Source organism: Lagenorhynchus albirostris, chromosome 12 (genome assembly GCF_949774975.1).
Source record: "Lagenorhynchus albirostris chromosome 12, mLagAlb1.1, whole genome shotgun sequence".
NCBI lineage: Eukaryota > Metazoa > Chordata > Mammalia > Artiodactyla > Delphinidae > Lagenorhynchus > Lagenorhynchus albirostris.
In genome coordinates, this window is record NC_083106.1 from 13,601,288 (window position 1) to 13,614,860 (window position 13,573).

At 38.7% G+C, this 13,573-nt stretch overlaps 1 protein-coding gene across 1 annotated transcript in view; it reads left to right on the plus strand.

Annotated features, from left to right (window-relative positions):
- SYNE1 (spectrin repeat containing nuclear envelope protein 1) overlaps positions 1 to 13,573 on the plus strand; it is a 456,320-nt gene that overhangs the window by 190,061 nt on the left and 252,686 nt on the right. The window contains exons 41-48 of the mRNA XM_060168000.1: positions 1,815 to 1,965; positions 2,294 to 2,452; positions 3,654 to 3,836; positions 7,040 to 7,141; positions 9,218 to 9,421; positions 10,601 to 10,808; positions 11,619 to 11,731; positions 13,151 to 13,356. Coding sequence (XP_060023983.1) covers positions 1,815 to 1,965; positions 2,294 to 2,452; positions 3,654 to 3,836; positions 7,040 to 7,141; positions 9,218 to 9,421; positions 10,601 to 10,808; positions 11,619 to 11,731; positions 13,151 to 13,356 — 1,326 coding nt within the window. The remainder of the gene's footprint in view (positions 1 to 1,814; positions 1,966 to 2,293; positions 2,453 to 3,653; positions 3,837 to 7,039; positions 7,142 to 9,217; positions 9,422 to 10,600; positions 10,809 to 11,618; positions 11,732 to 13,150; positions 13,357 to 13,573) is intronic.

Below are 13,573 nucleotides of genomic sequence, written 5' to 3' on the forward strand. Positions count from 1 at the left end.
GTTCTACCACCTGAAAAAATTCCCTTATGTCTCATTGTCATCAATCCCTCCCCTCACTCCCAATCCCTGGCAACCATTGATCATTTTTCTGTCTCTGTAGTATCATCTTTTTCAGAATCACACATAAATGGATTCTTTTCGGTCTGGACAATTGTAAATAAAGCATATCTAAACACTCATGTTCATTTTTTGGTGTGTACGTAAGTTTTTACTACACTTGGTTAAAAACCTTCTTTTACTTAGCTCAATGCACATTGTGATATGTATCCACAGAGTCCAATCTAGTTTTATAGCTGAATGACATTCCGTTTACTAGGTGTACCACAGTTGATCCATTCACCAACTAATGGATATTTGAGATCTTTCCAGTTTGGCCGACTACAAATAAAGCATCTGTAACATTCATATTTAATTTTTTATGTATATATAAGGATATGTAACATTCATATTTAATTTTTATGTATACATAAGCATCCTATAACATAAGCATTTTATGTATACATAAGCATCTGTAACATGCATATTTAATTTTTTATGTCTATATAAACATATGTAACATTCATCTTTAATTTTTATGTATACATAAGCATCTTATAACATAAGCATTTTATGTATACATAAGCATCTGTAACATGCATATTTAATTTTTTATGTATACATGTATACAATGTATATACATTGTATATACATATTATATACTGTAGACTATTAATATAGGCTTTTAAAAATTTAACCATATTGCAAAAACTTCATTCCATGTTATTAAATGTTCTCCTAAATTGTGATTTGCTATAGGTTGCACAGTATTCAATCATAAGAATGTATCACAATTTATTCACTTAGTGGCCTATTTTTAACATTTGGGTTATTTCTAAGTTTTCTCCTATTACAAATAATGGTGTGAAGGATATAGTTTTACCCAAATCTTAGTGCACACCTCTTTCTTTTGAAAAATTCCTGGATGAAGAATTGTTTGCTCAAAGGCATTTTACTCTTATGAACAAAAACTCTCTTATATTTTGACGATTCTTGGGGGATTCATATTTAATGAAAATTTGTGTTCTTAAAATGGAAAAGAAAATCTCATATGTACTTTAATTGTTTTAAAAAATAAATTTATTTATTTATTTATTTTTGGCTGCTTTGGGTCTTTGCTGCTGTGCGTGGGCTTTCTCTAGTTGCGGTGAGCAGGGGCTATTCTTCGCTGTGGTGCGCGGGCTTCTCATTGCAGTGGCTTTTCCTGTTGCGGAGCACAGGCTCTAGGCGCATGGACTTCAGTAGTTGAGGCACGTGGGCTTCAGTAGTCGTGGCACATGGGCTCAGTAGTTGTGGCTTGCGGGCTTAGTTATTCCGTGGCATGTGGGATCTTCCCGGACCAGGGCTCGAACCCGTATCCCCTGCATTGGCAGGCGGATTCTTAACCACTGTACCACCAGGGAAGTCCCTGTACTTTAATTATTGAGGAGTAGTTTTTGTTTGTTTTGGTTTTTGGGTTTTTTTGGGAGGAGTGGGTTTCCTTCCCCTCAACTCACGTACTATGAAGTAATTAAATCACAGATAATTTTTTTAAAAATTTAACAGATTTTGTTTTAATGACTAGGTGGATTCTTCATTCATGGAGAACATTTTGGACATTAGGATTAAGTCAGATTGGCCAGAATGCTTTTGACATCAATAGGTGGAAATAGGTTTTCCCTTGATTTCAGCATTTATCAGAGTACACTTATGTAGTTATATATCAAGTCCGATCGTGGGGGAACTCTTCCCTATCCTGATACGTGGCAATAAATGATGTATTTTCTTAATCGTTACAGCCAGGGTCTATGCTGTGGACTTATTGACTTAATGAGAGAGTATCAGAATTTGAAGTCAGCTGTAACTAAAGTCCTAGAAAATGCCAGCAATGTGATTGTAACCAGAACTACTGTGAAAGATCAGGAGGACCTTAAGTGGGCTTTAGCAAAGGTAATAATTCAAGACGTATTTATTTTATTAGACTTTGTTAGTAGATTTGTTTTTACGCATAATGCATTCCCTATAAAACTCTTGTCAGTATATGTAGATATAGCTAATTCATGCTGACAAGCTCAACTTTTTTTTTTAGGAATACTTACATTCTGGGATTCTGGCAATTCGAGAAAATTATATATATCTATATATCTGTATAGCTCATTATTACCAGTGGTTTCTGCATAAGGTCAACCATGAATTAAATTTCTTAGAGGCAAAGGGTTATAAATTCTTGACATATCTCTGGTTGTTCTATTAATTAAGGAAACATTTATGTCCATAGCATGCAACTGCCCAGCAGGAAATGTGTCATAAACAGAAGGAATTGGATGATTTTACCAATAAAGGAAAACAGTTGTCGTCTGAGCTGAAAAAAATTCACAGTGGTGATTTCGTCTTGGTGAAAACAGACATGGAAAGCACTGTGGACAAATGGCTGGATGTAAGCTCACCACCTGGGATTCTATGAATAGTTTATATATTCACATTTCTCAGTCACATTTTTGGGCAAGGATTATTCAGGAATGTGACTTCCTTTTTTAACTTTTAATGCTAAATTCAAAATGACACTCTAAAAAAAATAGTGTTCACATACAATTTAGAAATAGTTAAAAATTATTTGCTTTATTTGGTTAAATTGGCAGATTTTCTAGAATTTCATTTGATAGCTTCAATCATTACATATTTATAACTCTGAATGTTTTTCTTTTCTAAACCTTGGGATCATGGATAAAATAGAAGAATAATTTATAGACATCTTCCAGAATATTAAACAATAATGGATAACAATTTAAAGTAATAAGACTGTAATTGTGCATTGAAAAGCATTGGACTTGTAGTTTACGTCCCTGGCTTTTAGTTCTTGCTCTGTCATTTGCTAACTGTGTGCCCATATGACAGGTCACTCGATCTCTCTGGAACTGTACATCTCAATCCATACATATTTTACATTGTTTTCCAGCTCATAATTCCTGTGATTCTGTCGCTCCCCTATTATCAATATTTAGGTTCAGAAGTTTAACCTACAGTGGATTCCCTTACTTAAGCTAAATTACTAAAGTTAGATATTGATGGTTGCATATTATAATCAAATAATTTGGGGACTTCAGAGAACCTTATCTGCCTCCACTTTTAAACTGGTATTCTTATTATGGGAAGATTGTTAAACAGTAATACTAATAATACTTTAAACATGCAGAGTAGGTTGTTCTCCTGTGCATTTACTTATTCTATAAATATGTCCAAGTCTAATTATGCACATTTTTATATCTCAGCATTACAAATAAAAGGGCTTATTGTGTCATTTTCAAAAATATATACAGTACTGCCCTAGCTAGACTCCTATCCCGTAAAATTAAACCTTAGAGTGAGTTATATTATAGTAGACTGCAACAGACCTGTTATTGTTTTCCAATTTACAGATGAAAATCAAAATTCAATCAACCCTCCTAATGACAGAAATACTTTATGCAATGGTTAGCATTTACTTGAGCCAGGAGCGCTAATTCGATTATAATAATTTTTGTAAAACTTTGTTTTCCAGTCAGAATATGAAGGAAGCATTGACATATTTAATACTTCGGTGGCCAAAGAGCATCTGAAAGCCTCAGATTTCATGATGTGGCCTCTCTTTTCTATCCCAGATATCAGAGAAAATTGAGGAAAACATGGACAGACTGAGAGTAGGCCTGTCCATTTGGGATGATGTACTTACAAGTAAAGATGAGATCGACGGGTGGACAAACAATTCTGTCCCACAGCTGACCAAAAGCGTCAGCAACCTGAATAACAGCCTCAAAGCAGAAGAATTCCTGAAAGAATTTGAGGTAAAATGCCTTTACCTTCATATGTGAGCTTGTGGTACATCATTGACCAGCGTATAAAAAATTGTGTCTTTTTTTTTAAAGCTCATTCTTCCTTTCAAGACACATACTATACTCAATATTTTGTAATGACCTATAAGGGAAAAGAATCTGGAAAAAATAGATATTTGTGTATAACTGAATCACTTTGCTGTACACTTGAAACTAACACAATGTTGTAAATCAACTATACTCCAATTTAAAAAAAAAAAGAAAGAAAACAAACCACTGGGAAAAAAAAAAGTAAAGTTCATTCTTCCTTTCAAGACACATAATTAGTGTAATAAAACTCTTTACTGTCTTTTGCTGTTTACTTGAAAGTTGATTCGGCTATGGGTAAGAGGGATGTTTTCTTTTTTGCATTTTTATCATTTCTTAGTTGGGGCTCTTAAAGTATTAGTAGAAAAGTAAAGATTCATAAAATCTACAATTTGTTCCATTCATCTGAGATTATGCCACCTTCCTATCGGAAAACCAAATCGAAAATGTTTGTAATCTAATGATATTTAGTATCTATTTTTTCTTCATTCAAACAAAATGTTTGCTGAGTACTTACCACGGGTCCTGAACATTTAAGTTAGGTGCTGGATTCTTCCACTGCCTTTGCAGAAGTGGAAGAAAACTGGAGATTGGAGGGTCACAGATTTCCACGGAAAGTGGGCTCTTAAAGTTCTAGTGGCCAATTTATTTTAAATTCTTCTTTTAAACTCCCATTTCTTGCATTCATTTATTCATCTGCTCATCAGATTCCCAATGAGCACCTAAAATGTGGCAGGCACTGTTTTGGGCACTGAGAATTTAATAGTAAAACAAAGTCACTACCCTTATGGTATTTACATTATTTACATTACAATATATATCATATGTAAAATGTCAAGCGGTAATTGGGCTATGATGAAAAATGAAGTAGGGTAAGCGGAAGTAGAGTGACCAGAGGTAACCTGTTTCACAAAGCAGGGGACTGACCGTGCCCTTGGTGAGGGAAGAGACTGTTCACATTCTGTGCTCCAGGGCCCAGGGCTGGGCCTGGCACACATATGGAACGTGACAGACACATGAAAGATGACTGCAGTCTGAATAAAATGTTGTTGAATCATCTGCATTGCCTAAGTTATCAGCTGTATTTACCCAAAGAACATTCTATAGGTTGTTCCTATTTCTAAGAGCAAACCTAAGTAGAGGGAATTATCCAGACCAAAAGTACAGTCAGGAGAGGGATCCCACAGTCTCTTTAGTTGTTACCTTTGATGTTAAATTAACATAACAGCTCAAACAGTGGTGTGTACTGGAGTACAGCTTGCACCAGCTCACAAAAGTCACTACGTTTTCAGGAATTTTGTGAGCCAGTGATAAACACAACCATTATTAAAAATTTTTAAAAATTAAATTGTAAATAACTGTACCATTAAGTTGTATTAAAAATGAAAGTAATGAATTCCCCTAACTTATCACTTCCTAATTATTATTTGACCATTACTGTTATCTGGCTCTTGAGTTATTGACACTTATTATATCCATATGATGGAAATACTATAGAACGTGTACACACGTATGGTGCTTCCAACTCCATGTTCTGTGACATCATGCTGTAGCTCAAAATGGTGGTAAATGGGGGCTTCCCTGGTGGCGCAGTGGTTGAGAGTCCACCTGCCGAGGCAGGGGACATGGCTCGTGCCCCCGTCCGGGAAGATCCCACATGCCGCGGAGCGGCTGGGCCCGTGAGCCATGGCCGCTGAGCCTGCGCGTCCGGAGCCTGTGCTCCGTAACGGGAGAGGCCGCAACAGTGAGAGGCCCGCGAACCGCAAAAAAAAAAAAAAAAAAAAAAAAGGTGGTAAATGCTATACAGATCAGGGCCAGCTGTTCAACCAGCCTGGAGGATACTCCTACTACTGACCTCTGGGATCCAGGGAGCCAGTGGGCCTCAGCCACATTCATTATGTCCAGGTTCAGTCACTCACAGAGATGGGTTTTTTATGCTACGCTCTGTGATGCACCAGCTAGTAAAATCAGTGAGCTGGATTCAGCCTGGTGCCCAACAGTGTCATGGCTGCTGCAGTGCAGGAAATGAAGTTTAGGTGCATAGGGGTGATTCCTTAATTTCCCAGGCTGCTTCTGGGGAAGGCCAGTGGGCCTGGCAGGCAATTCATTAATCCTTACTGGGCAAGTAAATCACTTTCTAGATTGAAGGCATCAGGAGGTTTGTTAGTGTCTACAAAGCACCAAAATACCACATTTAAGTTGAGAGGGATACTTTATTAAAATGTTCCTTCCTGGAGCAGCCGCAGGGCACAGGGAGAGCAGCTCAGTGCTTTGTAACCACCTAGACGGGAGGGATAGGGAGGGTGGGAGGGAGACGCAAGAGGAAGGGGATATGGGGGTATGTGTAGCAGATTCACTTTGTTATACAGCAGCAACTAACACACCATTGTAAAGCAATTGTATTCCAATAAAGATGTAAAAAAAAAAAAAGTTCCTTCATGGGCCCAGATAACTAATGACGTTTCCAAGCATCTAATTTGTTCCATAATGATTCTTTGATTATTCTTTCTTCTTCTTGTGTTAGTGTTGGTGCCAAAAAAAAAAAAAAAACAAACAACAGAAGAAGACAAAAGTCAAAATGTTAGATGTCAATTTCCTAATTAACCTGATTTCTATTTAACCACCCTTTAAATTTCTATTTGAAATATTTCTTCTATATTACATATAGTCTACAGTAATTAAGAGGCACTCCTGTTGTGTATTTGTTTTGAAATGCTTTCTCAAGACTTTAATGCTGCCGTAGTAGCCAATGATATTAATGCTAATAGATAAACGACAGTTAGTCTGTTGAAAATCCCCGCTGACTCAAGACTTTCGGTTAATGTTTAATTTTTTCCAGGAGCATTTTTTTCCAATAAAAGAGGGTGGGAAGAAAGAAAGTTCTGCATACTTCCTCACATTCCCAGTGAAAGTTAATGGTGACATTTTTCCATGTTCACAAATAATGAGAGTCCTCAGAAAATGAAGCAGAGTTTTGGTTTTAGTTTTTTGTTTTGTTTCATTTTTTCTACCCTGGGTTAAAGTTGGGGCTTTTTGACAGAGTTAATGCTTGAAATTATTGAATGCCAAGTATAACATGTCATTGTTTTGATTAGTTATGTTTTTCCCCTTTGTCTTTTATTTTGCAGTCTGAAGTTAAAAAGAGAGCATTAAGATTAGAAGAACTTCATTCCAAAGTTAATGATCTTAAAGAATTAACTAAAAATCCAGAAACACCACCGGATCTTCAGGTAAGCACTCAACAAGTTTGTAATAACTCTATATACTATACACTCTCAAAAAAGTGTATATATATGTCCATATATATATACACACACACTTTATGTATTTATTTACAAAGTACATGTATATGTATATGTGCGTGTATATTCTTATTGTTATCATTGTAATTCCAAGCAAGCACGTAGACGTTATCAGATATGGGGGTTAAAATATTAACATTTTTAGAATTCCTTGTGCTAGTATTAATAGCATATTTCCAACTCAAATAGTATAGTAAGATTAGTTCCTTTTCTCCTTACTAAATTTTGGAAGTGGTAGCATCCAACTTGCCTCATGGACCATTTTAAGCCTACACAGAGACAGAAACCACATGTATGAATATTGATATTCTTATTGACATTTTTCTAATCCACTTACTGAATAATGGCGTTTGAGGGATCACGACCCCACATCTCCCTTCAAGGCCCTTTAGATGGCGCACGTCCACAGGCACCAGGAGACAGGCCAGGCAGGCCAGGTCTGACCAGGCAAACCGGGCTGCTTCAGTGAGGGAGCCTGGGAGCAGCCAGCCCCGGGCTTGGGGCCAAGGGTTCTAACTCATTACTTTAAGCTCTCTATTTGTTGCTGCCCTCATCTTCTCTCTTCCTGTTTCTTCCTTATCTACTGTTTCTTGCTAACAAGTCAATTTTGTTTGATCACCTATACTTTTCCTCTGACCCAAGGCTGTGTATCCCTCAGTTAGTGTCATTGGTGGCTGATATACTTGTACCAGAAGGTTAGAAGTTTCACCTGAAGCAAGAATAGGCAAAAGGGAGGCTGATCATGTAGAGAACTGAAAAGGAGAGCTTGTGCGTATCAGGGGCATGAACGGGTAGCAGCTGGACTTGCCAGAGTGAAGGTGGAGGCCGGGTTTTGAGAGGGAGCTTCTGTTGTTCTCTGGTTTCTCTCTTACACACACACCCTTACCTATACTCAGGGAGGAAGTATGGGGGTGCCTGCATCTTACCTCAAAATGAGAAGGATTTTGACGGTACCGTCTAGAGAGCATGGCATATGCCCCCTGCAGCTGGCAGACACAGGAGTCTAGTATCTAACTCCCACCACGTAAGACCTTAAGGGTGAGAGACAGGCTGGCTGACGGCTGATGTATTTGCCAAAGGAGAAATGATTGTTTTGAGTGGCCTGCATCGCAGAGTCATCTGGGATGAAATGCCAGCCTGTGACCTCTGGCCCAGAAATGAATTATGAAAGGAAAGGAGGAGGAGAGCATTACTTGTGTGCATCTCAGGGTACCTAAGAAGGCTTTCTGGGGGATGAACAGGCCTCGACAGCTAGGAGTTAAAGAGATGTACAAAGTCAGCGAGTAGAAAGAATGTGAAGAAAGACCAAAAAAGGCACTTGGCCTCTTTCTCCACCGGAGGCTTCCTGTTTGCAGCTGGTCTGAGCTGAGGATAGGAAAAAACGTCTTAGCTTTCAGTTCAAAGTTTTGATTATTAAATGGGACTAGATGTTCTAACTGAGGAATTGAAACTGCTTTGCAGTTGATCAGGATTATAAGTCCTTTTATTATTATGCGTGGGGCTAGAGAAGTTCAGGGCCCTCCCAAAATCAATCATGCAGGGAGGAGAGAAGAACTAGCCTCACCGAATATTTTAAATAGACAAAAATGACGTTTCTCCATTATAAAATCCCCAAGTGGTGCTTGTCCAAAGTAGCGACTACTTCAGGGCAAAAAGTGTGTATTTCCCGGGAGAATGAAGAGCAGGTTTTTGGTCCCCAGCTTGGTTACTCCGTGGGAGTCGAGCTCTGCTTTGGAAATGGAATCTCGTGGATTCCCTGGAACCTCAGTCAAAGCTTCCACTTTAAAAAGTCCAGTGTTAACGGTAATCCTCACTCTTTCCATTTTCCCATTACGTAAGGTATTTGGCAACTTGTACCCACTGACTTTCCTTCTTAGAAAAGTTGAATTAGCATCCATGGTTAGGCTTCTGCGATTTTTACAGTTAAGCTGCACGTGAACGAATCCTACTGAACGAGTGCTCTGGTCTTCACAGATTTTAATGAAATCTTACTTTATGTTTTAGTTTATAGAAGCCGACTTAAGGCAGAAACTGGAGCATGCCAAAGAAATTGCTGAAGAGGCAAAAGGAACCTTGAAAGAGTTCACCTCTCAGAGTGCACAAGTGGAGAAGTTTATTAATGACATTGCAACCTGGCTGACAAAACTAGAAGAATCGTTGATGAACTGTGCCCAAACTGAGACTTGTGAAGGACTGAAAAAAGTGAAGGTAAGTCATAAACTATCACTAAGTGTTTACATTTCAATACTAATACTAATTCTCCTGTTTTTCGGTGACTATAATAAAAATGTAACCTCTGTTATCAATTACCCATGTTAACACCAAACCAACTAATTCATGATATAGGAGACAGCAAAGCAAATAACAGATGGAGAATTGAATGCAGGTGGTAAGAAACCAAAGACAAATATTCTAAAAACAGAAAGCATGCATTGCTATAGGACCTACTCACAGGTTGTACTTGTTAAGATTTTTTTAATAAAAAGATGGGAGCCTATAGAAGAACTGTTTGAATTTCTACACATTTTCAAACTTGAATGCTTAGTAGTTTTTCATCACTTAATTACTTTTATTGGTCAGCATGACTGCTTTCATCCTGAGAGGGATATATATATATATATATATATATATTTTTTTTTTTTTTTTTTTTTTTTTTTCCCAGTACGCGGGCCTCTCACTGCTGTGGCCTCTCCCGCTGTGGAGCACAGGCTCCGGACGCGCAGGCTCAGCGGCCATGGCTCACGGGCCCAGCCGCTCTGCAGCACGTGGGATCTTCCCAGACCGGGGCACAAACCCGTGTCCCCTGCATCGGCAGGCGGACTCTCAACCACTGCGCCACCAGGGAAGCCCTGAGGGATATATTTTTAAAAAATGGTTGAGAAAACAACATATGTGTTCTGTGCTCTTTTAGCATATTTTCTTACTGTACTTGAGACTAAGGACGTACGCTTTTAAAATTAACTACCGGTGCTTTTGATGTGCCCTGTGATCCTGAAACAAAGCCCCAGTAGCCCATGGAAGATGTGAACATAGGAGGGTGACTCCATTAATATAATAGCTTCTAATCGACTAACTAAACCCAAGATCCTGGGCTGGAATCCACAAAGACCTTTTCAATTTGCTTGAAATCCTAAACTATAACCCCAATCCTAGCTACCTCTCAACAGTGTTTGCCGTTGTTCCCAAGGAGAACTGGGCAAAATTCTGAAAGAATCAACACAGATCTATCACAAATACTCAAAAAAAAAAAAAAATCCGACAAAAGTATATACATTATTGAGTGGATTTCAACAACATCACTTTCCAAAAAACATTCCAGAGTGGAGTGTATGGAATATTTCTCTTGAACGTGATGAATATCCTTCACGGCATATTTTTATTCTGTAGGAAATACAAAAAGAACTTCAAAGTCAGAAAAGCAACATCAGTGCCACCCAAGAAAATCTCAATAGCTTGTGCCGCAAGTACCATTCGGTGGAGCTGGAGAGCCTGGGCAGTGCGGTGACGGGGCTGATGAAGAGACATGAGGCTGTGAGCCAGTCCTGCTGCAAGACACAGGCCAGCCTTCAGGATTCTCTGGAAGAACACTTCAGTGGTGAGCTCTGACAGGTCTTAGCTTGAATAGTTTTTTTACAAGACACGGTCCAAACCAAATGCTGCCTAGAAACTGCCAGAAAACTTTCCACAAGAGTAGCGTTTTAAATTTGTGTGTGTGGTAAGGTTTGAGCAATCAGATTGTTGTGGTTGTGCTCTCACCATACGCAGAATTCTTCCTTTTTCTCCTTAAGAGAGTAAGAGTCCGCCATCTTGAGGAATCTGAACCCCATCTGGATTTTCTGTGTAGAGCTCATTTATGTGGAAAATGAGTCCCACCGCTATGATGAAGTGAGACGGTAAACCTGGATCTTAGGAGAGGCTGTGAAACAGCAGCCATGTAATTCAGGAAATTGCTGGTCATATGTCCCTGACTCGGCCTCCCACACAGCTGTGCCTCTGCTCTGGTGTGAATGTAAGATGCTCTAAGTCAGCGTGGTGGGCAGAGGAGATGGTTCTTCCCTTTGCCATAAGAATGGCTTTAACGCCTCTAGAGCATTGCTCAATCTGACATAATCAGGCAATTATCTTTCTTTACCGAAAGAAACACAATGGGAAATCAAACATGTCAGAAATACGAATTTCTTTTCAGTCTTATATCTGAGATAATTTCTCAATTCTACCATGAACAGTCATGATTATAGATCATACTGTATTATATTCTATATTATTATCGTTGTTGTTTTCTTTCTGGAATATTTGTTGTAAGGCAAGATGCAATGGGCTGAAAGCCAGAATTAATTCATCGTGGTCATCCTGGAAGCTCTTTCAATGTTTTGGATGTATTTCTTATTTTCGTTACTTTCCAAAGAGTCTATGCAGGAATTTCAAGAGTGGTTTTCTCGAATAAAGGCAGCGGCAAAGGAATCATCAGATAGAACTGGGGACAGCAAAGTTCTGGAGGCAAAGCTCCACGATCTTCAGGTATGCAACCTGGCACTGCTTTTCCTTCTTCCCTAAACTGCACTCAAGCGCCTTCAAGTGAGACCTAAATCATCTATTTCCCCAGACTTTATTTTCTTCAAATTTTTCTTCTTCACTAACAGAAAGAGGTTTCTTGACTTGAAAGGAGATAGTTAATATATGAAAAGTAAGTTGAGAAAATGTTAGAATTTCTAGATCCCTTTCCTCTCTTTTTTAGCCTGTTGATCATTCTTTGGAATTCATTCAGAACTAAACCTAATTTCAGTTTTTATAGCAGTAAAAGCATAAATAATTGTATTTCTTTAACATCATTATCATGAAGGAGTTTTAAGAAAGAAGGCATGGCTTGTGTAATTTTAATAACCTATCATCTAAATTTGGAGCTACGATATATTCAAATAAAAGCAATAGATATTATAGATTTTATAGGTGTTACAGACAATGAAAAATGTATAAATTCTGGTAAGGGGAGGCCATTGTGACGCAGAGGTAAGAATGATTGACAGGAGCCTAGGTTCAAATTGAGTTTTGGCCAGGTTTTTCAAGCGACTGATCTGAGCAAAGCACTGTGTTAAGTCTTATAAAAATAGTTTTAGAAAGTTAATGAGGAGCGTGAGGATTTTGTGGCCTAATGGGTGATAGCAATCATGTAGATAACTCATTAGCAGTCAGGGTAGGAAGAGCATTATAATACAGGAAGCGGAAGAGCATTATAATACAGGAAGCGGAAGAGCATTATAATACAGGAAGCGGAAGAGCATTATAATACAGGAAGCAGAAGAGCATTATAATACAGGAAACGGTTTTGCAGGAGGCTTGGTGAATTCAGATGTGGAGTTGTCCCCTTTGAGGCTTGAGATGCAGTGGAATTCCACGAAGAAAAGTCTGAGTGACGATCACAAATGCCACTGTGGAGCTCAGTGGAGAGGCAGGGGTGGCACAGCAGTCCTGGGCTTCTTGTGCTCTGTTGAAGCCACGCGCATATGCATATGATCTTCCAAGGAAGAGATGCACACCAAGAAAATAAAGGATCGGAAGACAGGGGGTCAGACAAGGAGGAGGGGTGGAGACAGGTAACCATGTGAGGAGGTGGAGCCTGGACCAGATTGGGATGGTGGGAATGGGGAGAGACTGAGCACAGACCTTGATGAGAGCATCATCCTTTCCAGCTCGATGCTGCTCGCAGTTGGTCCTCAGTGGTTCCAGTGACTGCCTGGCACCGTTCTCCGTTCTGAGTCTTGATTATATCCAGTTGTATACATCATTCTCACTCCAGCCTTGTCAAAGGCCTCTTCCTTTGTGCTCTGTTTTTCTTCTCTTGCTCCACTTTCTCAGGTCAGAACTGTAATTAATGCTCCCATGCAGCAGGGTCTTTGAATAATAGCAAATATTTTCTATTACCTTTATTTCCCGAAACAGAACCTTTTGGACTCTGTCAGTGATGGGCAGAGCAAGCTTGATGCAGTGACTCGAGAAGGGCAGACTTTGTATGCACATTTGCCTAAACAAATTGTCAGTAGCATTCAGGAGCAAATTACAAAGGCTAATGAAGAGTTTCAAGCATTTCTGAAACAATGCCTTAAAGACAAACAGGCTCTTCAAGACTGTGCTTTGGAACTTGGGAGGTAGGTTGTTTTGACAAGCGTAGACTTCATCATACACAGAATATATTTTCAGGATTTAAAGACCCATTGGGAATAAACAAAAAATATTTGAAACTGTGAGTTTAAATTATAATAAATTTTGACCTTAAGTACATGTTCATACTAGGACAATAATTGATTGCTCAAACTCTGATGGCATCATTTGGCTTTATTTTCTATATAGAAAAAGAAAGGAATT